General features: G+C 56.4%; 1 protein-coding gene across 1 annotated transcript in view; it reads right to left on the bottom strand.

Moving 5' to 3' along the window:
- The window catches only part of Megf6 (multiple EGF like domains 6), a 99,033-nt gene that overhangs the window by 10,603 nt on the left and 70,350 nt on the right, over window positions 1–18,080 (bottom strand). Inside the window, exons 6-22 of the mRNA XM_005368642.2 lie at window positions 12,426–12,551; window positions 11,303–11,425; window positions 10,325–10,447; window positions 10,044–10,181; window positions 9,268–9,387; window positions 8,566–8,688; window positions 8,118–8,285; window positions 7,773–7,904; window positions 6,787–6,915; window positions 5,411–5,539; window positions 4,737–4,871; window positions 4,517–4,651; window positions 2,021–2,146; window positions 1,364–1,495; window positions 1,144–1,272; window positions 900–1,031; window positions 279–407 (exon numbers count right to left, since the gene is read on the bottom strand). Coding sequence (XP_005368699.1) covers window positions 279–407; window positions 900–1,031; window positions 1,144–1,272; window positions 1,364–1,495; window positions 2,021–2,146; window positions 4,517–4,651; window positions 4,737–4,871; window positions 5,411–5,539; window positions 6,787–6,915; window positions 7,773–7,904; window positions 8,118–8,285; window positions 8,566–8,688; window positions 9,268–9,387; window positions 10,044–10,181; window positions 10,325–10,447; window positions 11,303–11,425; window positions 12,426–12,551 — 2,229 coding nt within the window. The remainder of the gene's footprint in view (window positions 1–278; window positions 408–899; window positions 1,032–1,143; window positions 1,273–1,363; window positions 1,496–2,020; window positions 2,147–4,516; window positions 4,652–4,736; window positions 4,872–5,410; window positions 5,540–6,786; window positions 6,916–7,772; window positions 7,905–8,117; window positions 8,286–8,565; window positions 8,689–9,267; window positions 9,388–10,043; window positions 10,182–10,324; window positions 10,448–11,302; window positions 11,426–12,425; window positions 12,552–18,080) is intronic.

Raw genomic sequence — 18,080 nt, 5'->3', positions numbered from 1 at the left:
TCACCATGCTCACACCCCAGCCTGAATCCAGCTGACCTACTTACACCCTAGCTCACCATGCTCACACCCCAGCTCACCATGTTCACACCCCAGCCTGCACCCAGTTCACCATGCTCACACCCCAGCTCACCATGCTCACGCCCCAGCCTGCACCCAGCTCACCATGCTCACGCCCCAGCCTGCACCCAGCTCACAATGCTCACACCCCAGCTCACCATGCTCACGCCCCAGCTCACCATGTTCACGCCCCAGCTCACCATGCTCACGCCCCAGCTTACCGTGCTCACAGAAGCTCCCCCTCCAGCCGGCCGGGCAGGTACAGGCCCCACTGACATGGTCACAGGCTGCCCCATGCTCACACTTGCACTTCTGCTCACAGTCAGGTCCAAAGTACCCCTGGCGACACCCTAAGACACAAACGCCAGCTCACTGTTAGTTGGGACACCAAGAATCTGGCCAGAGCCCAGGACTGAAGGGAAAGGCCTGACAAAGAAGCCCCTCCCCTCCCAACGGTGGGGATACTTGACTTTACCACACCCCTCCACCCTTTCCCCAGACCTCATCTTCAGGGCCCTAGGCTCTCACCTAGGGCGGCCTCTAAAACCAGCTACTCTGACTCAGCCTATCCGCAAGCCTTGGAAGGACACAAACAGGGGCCTAAGGAACCCTCCTCGCCCCCCCACCCCGGCTGGGACAGCCCCAACTCTGCACCTGCTACTCCAGGCAAGCTTGAAGTCAGCCACTGACAGGTGCATGTATGGTATGTGTGCACCGGAATACTCAGGTACATGTGTGCACATGTATGTGCAGATGCAAGTGTTTTCGTGTGTGTGGTCACACGCCTGTGCGTGTCTGTGTGCACACTGAGAGAGGGGTACAAATGCCAGGCCAGTACTCACACTGCTCACACCGAGGACCTTCGTAGCCAGCCTCACACAGGCATAGGCCACTGACGGCATCACAGCTCCCATGGCCCACAGTGCAGTTACAAGCGTGGATGCAATCAGGCCCCCAATGTCCGCTGTCACAGGCTGCAACAGAGTGAGCTCAGAGTCACCTTGGGTGAGCTCCAGAGCCAGGTCGTCTTGGGCCAGGGGCAAGGGAGGGACCTGTGCACAAAGGACGGGCAAAGGACCCACATACCTCTCTGGCAGCTGAGACCAGTCCACCCTGGAGCACAGCTACAGCGGCCAGTGGCTGGGTGGCAGTGTCCGTCGTTGGCACAAGCACACCTCATCTGGCAGCCAGTTCCAAACCAGCCAGCTGGGCAAGCTGTTGGTGGTAAAGAGGGTGAGCGTGGCAGCCTGGCACACCCACCCAGAGCTACCGGTGGAAGCTGAGGTCAGACACCAGCCATACTCACCATCCTGGCAGCGGCTACCAACAAAGCCAGGGAGGCACAGGCAGACTCCATTCCCAGGGTCACAGCTGGCACCGTGTTCACATGCAGGGCAGATCTCCTGACAGCCAAGCCCCCAACGGCCCTCGGGACAATCTAGAGCCCACTTCCAGGGTCAGTTATTCTTTCCCCTGTACCCTAGCTGACACACTGGTGTGTGCCCAATACATCACTGGAGGCCTCTCTTGCCACAATCCAGAGAGGGGACCACTGTTCCCATATAAGACTGCTAAGGAAAGAGGCAGGCCTCAGAACCCCAGGGCTGCAGGGCACCCCAGGGACAGTTCAGGAGCAAAATAAAGAGCCTGCTAGAGAGACAGGGAGCTGATGGTCCAGGAGGGCACAGTGCAGGGCACCTCCCACACCCCAGCTTGTTCCAGCATGAGTCCCTGAAGCTATTATAAAGGAGCCCAGCACAGCATGGTCAGGGCTAAGCTTCCAACATGATTTATGGTGGGGTTCCCAAACAGATCTGGTATCAGGGTCCCTAACTGTAGTCTAGACTGGGGTCCCCCAAACAGAGCTTGGACTGGGATCAAGGGTCCTTAAATGTGGTCCAGGGTGGTATTCTTAAACACAACCCAGGGTTGGGCCCCCTGGAGCCAAGCAGCTGCCACTCACCTGCTCCACAGTCCTCCCCTGTCTTCCCTGGTGGGCACAGACACTGTCCTGTGACCCGGTGGCAGGGAGCACCCACACAGGAGCAGGAACCTGAGCAGTTCACACCAAACGTTCCTACTGGGCACTCTGTAGGCAAGAGCAGGTGGCTTCAGTCACTCTGTGTGTAGCTATCAAGGCTAGGAGCGTCCTCTGGAGACCCACAGAGAACAGGACGGGTTGATGGGAACAGGAACTTGGCAGGGGGGAGATCTGCAAGAGGTCAGTCTGGGGCATAGGGAAAGGCAGGGGCAGGGATGCCAGAGGGTCAGGCAACCTGTCAAGCAGACGCTATGGGCATCCAGGACCCTGGAGAGCTCCCAGGAGCAGGGGACAATTCCTGTTCCAGGATGGTCCACTCAGGGGGCCACTACTAGCCACTTCAACCAAGGTGTGCCAGCCTGTCTACTCTGTTTCATACCCAGCTCCTCAGCCCCAAAGCTGTAGCCATTGGCTGGGAGTGGGGTGGGAAGAAGCAGTAATGGGTCCGCACAAAGAGTAAGGAAGGACACCAGAAGTTGGGGCCCTCCACACTCTGAAATGTAAGTTACATCAAGGAATTAGGTATGGGAATTAGGGTGTCCTGTACAGGAATGGTCAAAGGCAGGGCCTCATGAATGCATATGGCCACTCCCTGACGTGCCCTGGGTACCGGAAAGCCCTGAGTGGCCTCACTTGGTAAAGCACCTGTGCTCCCTATGACTCCTCTCGGGGAGACTGGGGTAGGAACTGAGGGAGTCACAGCAGAATTTCTGCCTGCCTGGCATCTGCCCACTCTGCCCGTTGCTGGAATGAAAGAGCAGGCCTGATGCAGAGGCACGGCACGCAGTGGGGACCAGGCATAACACGTGTGCATGCGATAAGTGCCTGACCGTAGCACCCACACAGGCGTGAGCACGCACACGTGCACACATGTGCATGCACGGAGACAACCACACAGCACAGACCAGGGAGAAAGCCCAGCGTTGCTGCTAAGGTGGTCCCTCAAGGCCTCAGGAGCTCTTCCCCTGAGCACAGACTTGTGCTTGGGGCAGGAATAGTTTCCAGACCTAATAACAAGGGGAAGGGGAACCATTTCTGTAAAAGTATGTGTGTCATTTCTTGTGGTTTATCCTTGGGGGCCCTGGAGGCTTCAATAAAGTAAAGAAAGGCAGAGGAGGTTCCTTTTCCTTTTAGCATAGGGGCTGGTCCCACGGCTGCTGGGAAGGCTTCCCTGCACAGCTGCCTCACTGGGCCTGGCATGCAGCATGGAATCTGGAAAGGGGGGACAGAGGCTCAGGAAGGAAGGCATGCGACAAGTCTGTGTTTATGCAGGCATGTGTGTGCGCATGTTCTGGGTGGCCTCTGTTAGCAGGCTCGGTCCTGCCACTCCCCAGACACTGTACGGATGGAAAGAGGGACACCTGGAGCTGGGGAACAGCCTGAGACTACAGAGTCCTGAGAGCATGCCAGGTCTGGGGACTCTAGACTGAGTTGGGAGGCCTGAATATTCTCTCCTGTGCCAACAAGACCTGAGAGCCCTTGCCAGGCCTCATCCCCCTCTGTACCTGGCTGGGTGGTGCTGGGAACTTTTCTGCTTTTCTCCCCTAAAGAGAGGGGATGGCTAGTGGCTCCTGCACTCCTCCCTATCCTTGCCCACCAAAAATGGTCACACTCAGGCCCTGAAGCTCCTGTCTAATCTGACCAATGGATATGCAGACAGCAAGAGTTATGCGAAGAGAGGTTCAAACATCTCCAGCCTGCTGGCAACAGCCATATTGACTGCCTCACAAAAACACCAAGGGCCCTGCCCTTCCCTGGAGGACTGTGACCACATGGCTATATCCTCTCCTGGTCCTGAAGCTTTAAGCTGAATGTTTGAGAGTCCAGCCTGCCCTCCCACAAGTTACATGGCTTAGATCCTCACGTTAAGGGTCACAGGTGCCCTGCTGGTATAGGCCACATACCCTAGCCTCCCTCTCTGGTCCTCTATGTCAAGCTCCCAGCCCCAAATATGCTGGACTCCAACAAATGAGCACGTGATTTACCTGCTCCCCAGCCTTGCCTCGGGTCTCCCAGTTACACCTGTGGACCCATCTCACTAATCTACCCCTCAGCAGTCTGGAGGCCTGTTCTCCTACCTGCCAAGTAATTAAGAGCTTCTAGGCTCTGTGTTCATTCATACACGCCTGACTACAAGACCCTTCCCCCAGCGGCCACCCCGCTCCTCCTCACGCCTGCTCCCTCTTGTCCCCTTCTCATTCATCTTGCCCAGACTCCAGCCCAGAGCTCTCCCAGGACCTTCAGTGAAGAGAGGAGTGAACCGTCATTCCACAGAGCTGATGACCGGAACACCTAAGGTAGTCCAGGAACTATACCCCTGGGATGACAGTAGGTAAAGGGACCATTGGCACCCAGGCACCGGATCTGCAGCTTTTGTAGTTTCCCCAGTCGCTGGAACCCCAGGGGTCAGTCACTCACCTTGGCTACAGTCCTCCCCCTGGTAGCCAGGAGGACACTGCGTCCGACACTCGCCGCTCACAGGGTCGCAGGCCACACCCGGTGGGCAGGTGCAATGGTGTCTGCAGCCTGGCCCAAAGAATCCTGGCTCACATGCTACAGGGTAAGAGGCAAGACAGAAACGTGAGGTGGAGGTGAGGCTCTCAGTGGCCCAGGATCTCCCTCTCCCTCAGGGACTCACCTTCCTGGCAGCGCTCGCCCCGGAAGCCAGCCTTGCAGGAGCAGCTGCCATCCTTTGGGTTACAGGACTGTGTGTGTGACTGCTCACAGCGGCAATCCTCAGAACAGCCGGGGCCAAAGGCCCAGGGAGGGCAGGCTGCAGACACAGAGCCGTTAAGGGGCCTGCCCACTGCAGCGCTCACCCCAGTCAGCCTGGATCACCAAGGGTGGCCCTGATGGGCCTGCTGTAGCTGAGCCCCCTTCCAGAACATTCTAGGAATGAGCACATATGCTTGTGAACCAGGGCCTCACAGCTGAGATGCTGTCCCTGGAACGTACCACTTTCTAGCTAGGACAACCCCAGTTTCCCCCTCTCAATTAACTCTTACAAATATCAAACACTGCCTTCACCCTCTCTTCCTCTGCTAATCTGCTGCTCCCTTCCCTGAGTGTCTGTGCCCCCGGAGATGGGGACTCTGAGGAGCTGGCTTTGTTACACAAGACAAGATCAGTGTCCTGCAAGTTTCCTGGGAGTCTGTCCCTGCTCGCCTCCATCGCCAGATGAGAGAGAGGCAGGAGTGACACCACCCTAGGGACAGAGCATCAGATGCCTAGACTCCATCCTCAGCGGCTGCAGCAACGCTCCCAGCACAGTGTGATGCTCCCATCCACACACACAGATGTGGCAGAACTCACCAAGATGGCAGAAGCGGCCGTAGAGTCCTGGGTCACAGAGGCAGGCCCCATAGAGGCGGTGGCATCGGCCCCGGTTAGCACAGTGGCATTTCTTACGGCAATGTTTGCCATAGAAGCCCTTGGGGCAGCCTGCGGGAGACAGGTTAGTGAGAACTGCAGAGCAGCTGGCCTACCCACAGGTAGTTCTTAGACAAGGGGACATGAGAGGCCTCATGTCAGGGGACAGGAGACAGGACAGCCATGCCCACTGGAACATTCTGGAGATGGAGCAGACTCATCAGCACACCTCTGAGAGGGGCAAAATCTCTCCTAAGTGCCCTGACCTCTGATCCACACAGAATACTGAGCCCAAAGAGAGAGGACTGCAAGGCCTCACTTGGTCAGGGCGACATCCAAGCCTGGAAGGCTGCCCTTCTCCAAATACCGCCCTCTGGCCCTGCCCTGCCTCATGTCCCTCCTATTGAAAGGGACATAGATAACTGAAAATGAAACCCCCAAAGCTGCCGTGTCCCAGTCTCCTGGATCTTGAAATAAGACTACCCACATTGCTCACAGACCCCCAAATCCAATAAACAAATGTGCTTAGCTTACAGGCGAGTGGCATTTGAGACAGAGAGAGGAAGGCAGCAGAGAGGTGTGGTCATATAGGGTCACAGGCAGAGACGGGAGGAATAGTCACGTAGTGAGGGACACCCAAGGCCTGGGAAACCAACACGAGGGCTCCATGAGATCTCCACTCCTGAAAATCGGCCGGTCTGTCCCCAGAAGCTCCCTTTAGTCTACCTATAGGGGAATCTGGTGGCCCTCCCTGAGACTGCAGGAGAAAAGCTTCTGGGAAGCTATGTAATGTCACACCCAGGGCTCCCCCAGTCTCCACGTGTTGGCAGCAGAGAGTAAGAGAGGGACAACAGAGACACTAAGCAAGGTTGGGGAGAAGCCGTGAGCACTGTGGGCTGCTGGAGTGCCCTGTTGTCACCCTTGGGGCTGGGTTCTGTCAACCGTGTCCTCTCGCTTAGCAGGGGAGGTTACAGTGGCAGAGAACACGAGAGACCCAGAGACAAAGCCGTCCCCTCTCCCCACAGTGCTGTGAGTACGGCTAGACAGGATGTCAGGCATCACCCCAGGCATCACCCCAGGCAGCCACCAGCACAGACAGACGCCTTCTACAAATCCCAGCTGGCCATCATCTCCAGCTCTGCTTGAATGCTCCCAGGTCCCAAGGGCTCACCACTTCCCCAGGGAATCCATTCCAAGCACGTCTCCACCCATGGAACTGAGTCTCAACCTTCTGTGTGTAAGTCCCAGGAAGTAAGAAGGATAAGAAACAGCATGGCTTCCCCTTCCCCTAGAGTTCCCGAGGGAAGGGCTACACGCACCATCCTCACAGTGGGCTCCACTGACACCTGGGGGACAGCGGCAGGCTCCTGACACAGGGTCGCAGGTCCCACCATTCTGACAGGTGCAGAGAGAGCTACAGTTCTTCCCGAAGGTATCTGGAGAACAAGCTGCAGGGGGGTGACAGGGAGCACCAGGATTACCAACCAGCGGGCGGAACTCTTGAGGTCCTTCTGGCGTTAAAGGCACCAGTTTTAAACAAATGCCTGGGACAGCAAATGACAATTAGTGCCTCATGACCCCGACCACACTCATGGCAGACATCACTAATCAACACATGCACACACTAGCCCTTTCAATCAGATGGCAATCCAGATGATCCTCACAGTCTGAGATGAGTCTAATTCCTTCTGGCCAGGAGGCTTTGGGAGAGATAAGGAAGGCTGTAGACAGATCCATTTCCAGGGTACTTCAGCGGCTACACTATTGTGTAGCCCTGAGCAAGGCTCTGCTCTTATCAGATGGTTTCACAGTCCCCGCTACCTGTATCAGAGAAGCCTACCCACTAGCTCTCCTTCACAGACACAAACAATACTCTTAGATATTTGTTGGCTTGTCATTGGGATCCCTAGAGACTGGCTGGGAGCATCACACACCCTGTCTGCTGGTTCCCAGAGTGCCCCACATCCTAATACCATGTCTAGGAGGGGGGCAGGGGGGGAGGCAGTCAGTAGACTCTCATCAAAGGGAGATAGGATGATAAATGGATGGGAGGGAGGGAGGGAAGGATGCATGGATATGTGGATAGATGGGTGGATGGGTAGGTGAGTGGATGAGTGGGTGGAGAGATGGGTGTGGGGTGGATGGGTAGATGGGTGGGTTGGTGGATGGATGGACAGATGGGTGGGTGGACATACTCAGATGCTTCTCCCCAGAGCTAGGCAGGAGGAACCACACAGAAAGGATGCTCACAACTCTTGGGGCCCACAGACTCTGCCTAGACCCCCCCCCCTTCCCAGTGTCTCACTTTCATTGCAGACGATCCCTGTCCAGCCCTCTGGGCAGTCACAGCCACCCAGGCCCGGAAAGCAGGTCCCTCCATTTTTACAGTCATCACAGGTCAGGCTGCAGTCATGGCCAAAGGAGTGGTCCAGGCAGACTGCGGGAAGATGGGGAGAAGGACGTCAGAGCTAGATCCCCTAGCCTCGGGCCCTTGGGCCAAAGAAGAGAGGACAAGGGGCTTCCTCATCCCCAAGCTCTAAGGTGAGATACGGGAACCCCACCCTAGGAGCTGGGGGCCAATTTAGCCCTGAATGACTACAAGCTGCCATCCCCTAAGGAGGGAAACCACGAGGGCAGGCCCATGCCTCACCAAACTTCTCAGTGAGCGTGTGTTCTCCCCGCAACTCCGCTGCCTCCTCCTCAGCCCCATAGTCGTCCTGGAAGAGTTGTGGCAGCTCGTCTCTCAGCACCGCGATGTGGGGCAGGGGCCGCACAAAGGGCAGCTGGCCATCCAGGTCTACCACGGACTCTTCTAGGGCTGGGGAAGGACACGCAGGCCTCTCAGCCTTTCCTGCCCACACACTCACCAACACTGCCTTAGGGCTCAGCTCTTCCCTCAACTGGACACCTAAGACTCCCTGCAACACTGTGCCCTCATCCGACCAACCTGCTTCCCTCTGCCTGCTAACCCCACCCCTACCGCAGGAGATGGGACCATACGGGGCTCGCAGAGGCGACGGCAAGCCAGCTGGCACACCAGACATGTGGGCTACTGGGATCAGAAACCCAAAAGGCAGCTGTGCCTGGGGGAAGCTCACAGGTGCAGCCTCTGCGGTCTTCGTCCAGTCGGTAACCAGCCTCACAGAAGCACTGGAAGGAGCCAGCCAGATTAGCACAGTGATGCTCACAGCCGCTATGGCCAGAGGCACACTCGTCAACATCTGCAGACAGACAGACAGACAGTGCTGCTGGGGTGGTGCTCCCGGGGTCGGAAGCCCAGAGAACCATGTCTGTCCCAGCTGTACCTCACGGACAGGGTAAAGCGCTCATCCCCCTGAGCAGCCAGTAGCACTACCACCCCCACCCCAGCCATGGTCTTTCCACTCAAGAGTGAAGGGACACTGGGCATCTGTCAGGAGAGTCACTTAAAGAACAGGCATGTCCCCAACCCTGTGAGAGAAGCCAGAGACTACTGGCCAGAGGGCAGTGGGGAGGGGGCACAATGGTGTGTGTGCCTGATTAACATGCACCTGCTTGCATACTAGTGCATGCTTCTGTCTGTGTGTGAGACTGGCTAGCTACATGGATGACTTATGTGTGGCATGGAAGAAATCATATGGAAGTTTACATGTGGTCAGCGTGGGCGGTACGGGTGTGCGTGAGTTCGCATCAGGCACGTAGTCAATGTCCGCAAGCAGAGCGGGAAAGCCGGCCGATGGCACGTCCACCTCAGGAGGGCCAAGGCCGACCCGGTATTTCTCCCCCAATCACTCAGCTGCTCCCGGGCAGCGTGTGCTCACCTTCACACGCACAGCCGTCAGGACTGAGCCGGTAGCCAGCGTAGCAGTTGCACTCGTACCCACCAGGGGTGTTGGCACACACCTGCTGGCAGCATGGGGAGTTGGCACAGTCGTCGATGTCTGCGGGGTACACACAGGAGCCTGCTGGCACCATGGATACACACACACACGATCCCACAGCAGCAACCCACGCACATCCCGCAAACATGCTGATACATGTCACCTTATGTGACCACATGTGAACCTGTCCACAACCACTTGCATACTGCATGTAATCATGCATGCATAGAGCCACACACACCTGGAAGGAATCACACACATCTGCAGTTACTCATTCCTGCCCAAACTCATAACTATATACAATATGCAGATATGTACACCTACAACCACACACACAAAGTTATCTCACACACACACACACACACACACACACACACACACACAACACACACCACACACACACACACACACACACACACACAACACACACACACACACACACACACACACACACACACGGCAGGCACATGCACAGTCAATGGCCTTAAGGGTGCAGGCAGGCAGAGCCCAGCAGGCCAATGCGAGCACTTAGAAGCCTTTGAGCTGAGCTGCTGACTCTCATCAGATCTCCTGCAGCTCCTGTTGAGCCCAGGCAGTCAGAGCAGCAGAGAGAGAAGAAAATTCCAAGTCATGGCCCCAAACAAGCCCAGGACTGGTTGTAGCAGAGAGTCCTGGGGCTGGAGGGGCTGGGCACCCTGGGAGGAACTGGCTCACACCAATGCAGGTCTTCTGGTCTTCATCCAACTCGTAACCGTGAGGGCAGGTGCACAGGGGTCCCGTGCTCGTGTGACTGCAGCCATGTGAGCAGCCACCATTGCCAGCCTCGCAGCTGTTCACAATCTCCATCTCGATCCCTGTGGTGACATCAGACAGCTGGGATGTGGGACAAGGTCCAGCACTCCCTAGCCAGAGCTGCCCACAGAAACTGACTTTAGGGTCTTGGGGAGCCACATTAGTATCCTGAGCACCCCCAGTCCACCGCTCACTGCCAACTCACGGTAGCACTGCCGGCCGTCGGCACCCAGCTCGTAGCCTGCTTGGCACACACACTTGAAGGATCCCTGGGTGTTGAGGCAGCCGTGAGCACACTGGGCCAGCCCCGTGGCACATTCATCCACGTCTGAAAGGGAGAGACAGAGAAAGGGCAGGGAGAGGCTCCCAACAGCGGGGAAAGTGGTGGTGGCCCCATATCCCTGGGCTCATTAACAGCTTCCTGGCTTAGATGGCTTAGTGGAGGTCATGCTGGCCCATATCTGCCACACACACCCTGACAGATCCCTGGGGAAGGAGACAGATTGGGTCTCATGTTGAGCCCAGAGGGGGTCTTTTCTGTTGCACCAGTAATGACTTCGTAGTGCATATCATCCATGTAGTTATCAACTTCCCCTGTCCTGTGGGTACCTGGCCATCAGACATGATATCTCAGAAGGCTAACCACTGCCTCCTTGATGGCCCTAGGAGCACCACACTCACCCTGAAGTCGCTGGGCAGAGGCTGCCCATCCCAGACCTACCTATCTACAGAGACGTCAGGACAACACACTGCTAGGGATGTAGTGGAGCACAAATGTGGCCTCGCTGTATGACAGCGCCCAGCAGGATGAAGGGGGGGGCTCTGGAAACTAGTGCTCAACTGTATTGCTACCGTCAATGCATTTACCACCACTTGCCCCGTGAAAGCCCAGCAATGATTCACTGGGACACTTCTGGGGTTTATTAGGGATCCCTTTCCTTCCCCTTGCTTGCTCTCCTGGGTCCTAAGGATCGGGTGCTAGCTGATCACTACAGGAAGTATGTTGAAGACAGAAACTTGAGTTTCCTCCCATCTGCAGAAACATGGCTGGGTTGTAGACAGCTCTTTGGGTCATCCCGTTCCCCCCACCCCAATCAGGGAGAGAAGATTATCACCCTAGGTCACCCAAAGACCCATCCAGCAGGGCGCCTCAGGGATGTTGGGGATTGGGAAAGCATCCTACCTTCACAGGCCTTGTGGTCTGCAGCAAGCTGGTAACCTGTGTGACAGCCACAGTGGGCAAGGCCCCGGAGTGCCTGGCATACGTGCATACAGCCACCATTGCCATCCTCACACGGGTTTCTCCCTGCATAGCAGAGCCAGAGGGATGCAGGCAAAGAGAAGAGATGGGAGGGGGGGCAGACTCTGACAGATGCAGGATTCCTCCTCAGCGCAGGAATCCCTCTCTGCTCCAGCCTCTGCCATGGCCCCCCAGTTGTGGGTAGCTCTGGGTTCCCCCAAGAAGACCTCATAGTCAAGGCCAGAATCCTAAGGCTGTATTAGGGTCAATACCCGACCAGTACCCATGACTTGCGAGTGTCATGATTCTCAAAGAATGTGTCCAATGGCAGAAAGCAAGGCCTGGCTAGAAGAGAACCTTCCAGCAAGGAGGTGGCCAGCCCAGGTCAGCTCTGGCCATGAGCCTTGTCTGCTCCTCCCAGAGTTCTTGCTTTGGGATAAGGTGTTGGAACTGACACCAGGGTTAGGAGCCCCAAACCCTTCTCCCCAGTCCTCTGATCCAAGGACACCACGTGATTGTCCAACCCTAACATCCTCCAGGGCCTTGTGCTCTTCTTCAACCCTGTGGTTCCCTCAGCCCCACGACTCCCACACTGTGAGCCCCTCTATCCCATGACCTTTCCAGCTCTATGACCTCCAAGCTCCATAAACACCCCTAGCTCTGTAACCTGGTCAGCCCTGAAATCCCATGCCTTTCCACCCGCATGGTTGGCCTCACATCTACACTCCCTTCCCGCTCTTCTGGGGAGTCCCTGCACCTGCTCTGTCCCATTTCCATGTCTGGGGGAGGGGCTCTGACCCTGCCCCACATGCATGCAGCCCAAAGTCCTCCACACTGACCTGGCTGCCTCCTCTGCCCAGACCCCAGATGGCCATCTAGGAAGAGGGGTACTGTCTCCACCCTGAACCTCCTGCCCCGAGGACATACCATCCAATAGTGCTCACATCCCTGCACCTCAGGCCCACAGCAGCCCAGGCCTCCCTCCTCCCTCCTACCACCCAGTTATCACACATCAGGCTCATTTCTGGACCCTGGACCCCTCACTCTCCAGCTCCACCATACTTACGAACACAGCGCCGGCCGTCCTCCTGCAGCTGGTACTGGGGCCGGCACTGGCAGCGGTGCTGCGTCACCGTGAGCTGGACACACTGATGCTGGCAGCCACCGTTTCCCAGAGTGCAAGAGCTGATGGCTGGGGACATAAAAAGAGCTTCGATCAGGCCAAGAAGGCAGATCCTTCTTCTCGCGTGAGCGATCTGATTGGGATGGCTTCCCACAGGAGCGCTCACTACCCTCTCTCCCTTGTTCTCAGTTTCCAGCCTGACTCTACTTTCTTCTCAGTCACCTACAGGGTCCACAGTACAATGGACATCTCTCTGAATCCTTCAAGCCCAGCCCACCCAGGAGGTGGATACAAGGTAGATCCGTCCGCCTTGACAGAAGCCTGGCATCCCTGCTCCACACTCCCCCTCCCCCCGCGCCAACACAAGAGAAGCAGCACTAAGAGGCTGTTGAGAAGCAGCTGGCTCATTGCCTGGCAACAAGCTAGGAGTCACAGCAAGATCCACCGCACCACCGTGGACCTCAGGCCAAGGCAGAAGGTCAGGTATGGAGCCTCTATGAATGGCTGCCTTAGACCACAGGCCTGGCCACCGGTACCTGAAGGAAATCGGAGCAAATTCCTTCTACCCCAGGCCAGACCACACCTCACACCCTATCAGAGTGTCCACTCTTCCCGGCAGCCAAAAGTCCTCAGGGAGACTGTGTCCCAGAGGGCAGCGCCCTGTCCTCTCTGGTTGGACTGCGGCAGGGCATGGAAAAGGGATAATGGCGGGTCTGGTAGGTGCTGTGCACTCTGTGGATGAGCTCCGTCGTACCCTCAGCTGGCCTGTGGAGATGGCAAGGCACGTGGGTTGGACACTGAGCTTCCAACAGCAATAGCAGCCAGCTCCTGGCATGGGTTTGGTTACAACTGAGTCCCTGGCAATGGCCTTGTGGTTAAAGGAAGTTAGCCCTGAGCTCTGGAGGGAAGCCGCAAGAATGCTGCCCCTGGCCGGGGAGGTAAGACTGTCTGCTTGCAAGCCTGTGCTCGGAGCTGTGTCAGCAAACCTTAAGACTCATTACTAAAGCACTTTGGGGGCTTGGCTGTACCCGAAGATGCTGCCTGGGATGTGGGGACACCGTCAACGTTAAGCAGTTCGCGGCCCAGTTTGGAGAAATGGTTCATTACTGCCGAGGAATGGGGGCTTGGCACCACTGAGGATGGTACCGCAAGCCCAGGGTGCTGGCAGTGGCCTGAGCCTCATGAGCTGCCTCGGGGCTCTGAGAAGGCTGGGCTTCCTTTAAAGCAAGCTTGCTCATTAAACCAGTCTCTCCTCACGTGAAGCACAGTCAGAAGAACATGTGGATGCCCCTTCTCTGGAGCAAAGCCAGCCATGGAGAGGCAGTGACCAATCTCCTGGCCACCCAGGGCCCCAGACATATGCATCAAGGGAGAAGCTACAGAAATTTCCTACAGAACGGAGGTGAGCCTCCCAACCGGAGGCCTTCCCCAACTCTGCTTTGACCCCTACACTGGATGGAAGCCATGCTGACCCCAGGCCTGGCTGGCCTCACCTGAGTCAGCTGTCCAGCCACCAGCCCTGCCTCCAGAGGCGCCCAGGCGCCCGTGCACATGGCCTCAGCTGGCCCCGCATTCCTAGGGGCTCTGTTTACCCGTTCTCACCACACCAACTGCATCGCTCCTCGGGACACGTAATCGGAACCAGAAGCTTGTTCTGGCAGGGCCGGCAGGCACAGAGGGGCACCACGTCTCAGTATCCCCGTAGGAAGCACCATCAACCAGGAGAAAGAGGTGTTTCGCCTCCAATCTGGTCACCGGCAAAGCAGCTGAGATGGCCCCATGGATGAACCCACTGTGGGCTGGCATTTCAGACCTGGAATTCCAGGACCTCTTCACACCCTCAGAACCATCCCTGCCCTTTGCTCCACAGAACTGTGACTTCACAGATGCTCCCAAGCTGTGCACAGCAGGGAACCAGGCCAACATCACCCAGCATACTCTGTGGGTTCCCAGAAAGTTAAACCAGACAGATTTTCTTTTCTCGGTGCCGGGGCTGCACAGCTCTGGGAATGGCCAGGGTCTGTGTGTCTGGGATGCGGGGCTGGTGGACTTCTCCAGGCCCCTCGAGTTACTGAGGTCCAGCTGTAGGGCATTTACTCTGGGGACCTCTGCCCAGCGCCAAGGCCAGAGGCTCACATCTGGTTATGGTTCTAGAAATCAGACCCAAGGTCAGACATAAGCAAAGCTGAGTGACCTTTGGAGCAGAGGTCAGGGACCGGCCTCCCTGCAGGCAGTACATACTCTTCAGGAAGAGCCTCAGCAGGGGAGGGAAGGGGTGACACACTTGAAATCATAGAACTGAAGGAGTGGGAACACCAGGCCAGCCTCAGCAGCAGGGCTGGATAGGTCTGTCTCCACAACAGACATTTGTACCTATGGGGTACCATTTTCCCCTTCACCCCACACTCAGCAGGGCTCTGTGATCTGCGTACAATCCTGCAGGACCATTCTACAATTCCCAAGGTCTCCCTTAGGTCCCTGCCCACTTCCAGATCAGACACAGTGACTGTAGCTGGGTGACGCTCTATATCAGAGCCTTAACATCTGTGTGTGTCCCTGCACCCCTCCCACAACACACAGGTCGAAGCCCTCCGATATGACAATGTTCGTTCTTTATGCCTTAATTAAGGTCAGAAGTGGCCACACAGACGGGGCTCTGGTCTCATCCGGGACCAGAAAGGCTGGCACCTTGCTCCTGGACCTGCGACTACGTGAAAAATAAAACCCTGTTGAATTCCAACAGAGCTGGGCTGTAACTCCAACTCCACTCACAACCAGCAGGAGTCGCACTGCCCAGGGTGGGATAGTGAGGTGCCATGCCTGGAGGAAGGAATGAGTTTTGCGGGGCAAGAACCTGGACCTCATTTAAAAAAAAAAAATACATTTCCTACAAGACTTTGTGTGAACATGTACAACATTCTTGGATGTAGGACACCCCAACAAAGGGCGCTAGCCCAGTCTTAGGAGCCAGCACCTGCACTACAGAACAAACTCGAGTCTTGAGCCACAGCCTCGGAGCCTCTGTGGTGGGTTACTTAGAAGGGAGGTATGTTCTGTAAGCAGGACCGCTCCATCACAAAACCAGCATGGGCCTTGGTGACACCACAGCTGACCCAAGGGCAGCAGTACTGGGCCCCTCCCATCATTCCTCTCCCCATTTCAAGCCAGCACGCCTTCATTCACCAGCTCTGTCCCCTGTGGCATGCCATCTCCCTGCATGCCCAGTGTGACAGCCTAACCGTCCCCGCTGGGTTCTGTACCCAGCTCAGGGTTTGTGCCCTCTTCCCTGGCGGTTCAGGACTGGGATGAGACACCAGCATGGGTCACTGAACCTCGGTATCCCTGTTCCATCTCAGCCTGCTCCCCCAAGGCGAGTGGAAGCAGTCCCGCCCTGTAAGGAATCCAGGACAGGACCGTGAGATGGGAAGGGACCACAGCAGCCGCTCTCGTCCCACCTCCCCCCTCTGTCTCTACTCAGGCCAGGCTTCCTCGGGCTTCTCAAGGCTGGGAAGCTGACCCCTTGTGCAACTGTAACCCCTGCCAGGTTTGGGAAGGGCTGGGAAACATGGGCAGAGCTGCATCTGCGCTCCATGGGGATGAGTTTTGCAGGAGAGCCTGGCAGTCTGCACACTTGAGCTGCCTGTGGTTTTGGCCCCAGAACCAGATTGCTGCCAGCAGCAGCCTCCTTTTCCTAATAGCCTTCCTAAAGGCTTCTCGTCAGGAAGGAGCCTTGGGGGCAGATGGGGGCTTGTAAAGCCCTTTACTGTCCCGATGCCTGGGATGAGCATGCTCTGCCGAGGCCAGATACACACAGACAGGGACAGGCCAAGGGCAGGGCTAGGCAGCCTTCCTCCAGTCATGCGCACATAGCACCCGTGTAACTCTGGCGGTGGGGCCACCACAGGTGTGTGTGTGTTGGCAGCAGGACCCTCCCCAAGGGTGTCTATCCTGAGCCCACAGGTATGAGATGAAGAGAAGTAAGATCACCTGTGCCACGGGACTAACCCAGTAACAACCACGGCCCCCCTCAAACTGACCCCATTTGACCTTCAACCCAGAGGACACCAGGAAACAGTCATATACAAGGTCGGTGTCCAGGTCACACTAAAAGCCACTGGACAGGAATATGCTACTCAGAGCACCAAAGCCACAGGGAGGAGGAGGGCTCCCCTTGCGGTGTTATGACAGCCTGGGGCTATTCCATTCCATAGCTCTGCAAAATGTCACGGAAAAGTAGGAATGACACTCCTGGACCCTCAGCCAAACCACTACCCCAGGCAGGCCCTACTTTCCACGGCTGGGGAAAGGAGGAACTGGCTCTGACCCAAGCACAGAAAGCTAGAACAGCCTTGGGCCTGGCTGTCTCCCCCAGACATCCCATCCCCACCCCATAAAACGAGCACCCCAGGAGAGTGCACCCCAAGCCATAGGTGGGGCCCTTTTGTTCCTGTTGGGGTGACAGCCAGGACAGGGGACAATGTCCTTACTATAGTGGGTTGATGGCAAAGTCCTTAAAATACTCGTTTTTTAAGAGCAGGGGGAGGCTCAGTGGTTAAAAGTACCGGCTGCTCTTGCAGAGGACCTGGATTTGGTTCCCAGCATCCACATGGCAGCACACAACCATCTCATAACTCCAGGCCCAGGGGATCCAACCCTCTCTTCTGGCCTTGACAGGTACCAGGCACATGCGTGTGTGTGTGTGTGTGTGTGTGTGTGTGTGTGTGTGTGTGTGTATACATATATATATATGCAAACAAATACTCATATACAATAAAATAAAAATATAAAAAGAAAATGGAGACAGAAATCTTTCTGTGTTTTATTACTATGCTTAGACCATTTGGAGCACCATATGGTGGCACTAAGGAGGTGGAGGCTGGAGGAACAGAAGTTCAAGGCCAGCTCTGGCTACACAGTTCAAGCCAGCGTCAACTACATGAGACCTCGGGGGTGAGGGGGAGGAGAGAAAGAGAGGGAGAAAAATGTCAGTGCCAGAACTTATACATTCCCTATCCTGGTCTGCCTGGCCTTGCAGGTGAGTATGTGGCCTGTGTTGAGTCCTCCACAGGGTCCAGGACAAATATCACCACCCTGACTCCCTCAGGCAACCTTCCCAGCCACAACCAGTTACCTCCATTTTGGGCCAGCATCTCAGGTCAATCAGCCAAGGTGGTTCCCTCAGCAACAGAAAAAGGCATGGCATAGGGTATGGGTATAGCACCCGGGAACTCCTGAAGGGAGCTCACAGGAAGTCTTACAATTACTCTGGAGCCTTCTCAGGCCCCCACAGGGAAGGCAGCATTTGGTGGACCCAGCCTGACAAACCCAGGCTCATCAAATAAGTTCCCTAGGAGATCTAGACACAGAAGAAAAATCCAGCACCCACAGCCAGATGGGTGGAACACAGAGACCACTGAGGATGGAGGATGAGTAGGGAAATGTGTCACAGGCATAGTGTGGGAACGGAGATAATGCTCGGGGGTCCCCAGAACGCCATCAGACACTTAGAGGGAGATCAGGGTGGCGTGTCCCTAAGGCAGAGTTCATCAGAGAAGGGAAGCCACCACGCCTGTAGGAGCTAGTGTGGAGAGTTTGTAG

The sequence above is a fragment of the Microtus ochrogaster genome, unplaced genomic scaffold (assembly GCF_000317375.1).
Source record: "Microtus ochrogaster isolate Prairie Vole_2 unplaced genomic scaffold, MicOch1.0 UNK38, whole genome shotgun sequence".
Classification (NCBI taxonomy): Eukaryota; Metazoa; Chordata; class Mammalia; order Rodentia; family Cricetidae; genus Microtus; species Microtus ochrogaster.
The sequence above is the reverse complement of the archived record's forward strand: the minus strand, read 5'-3'. Positions and strand labels throughout refer to the sequence as shown.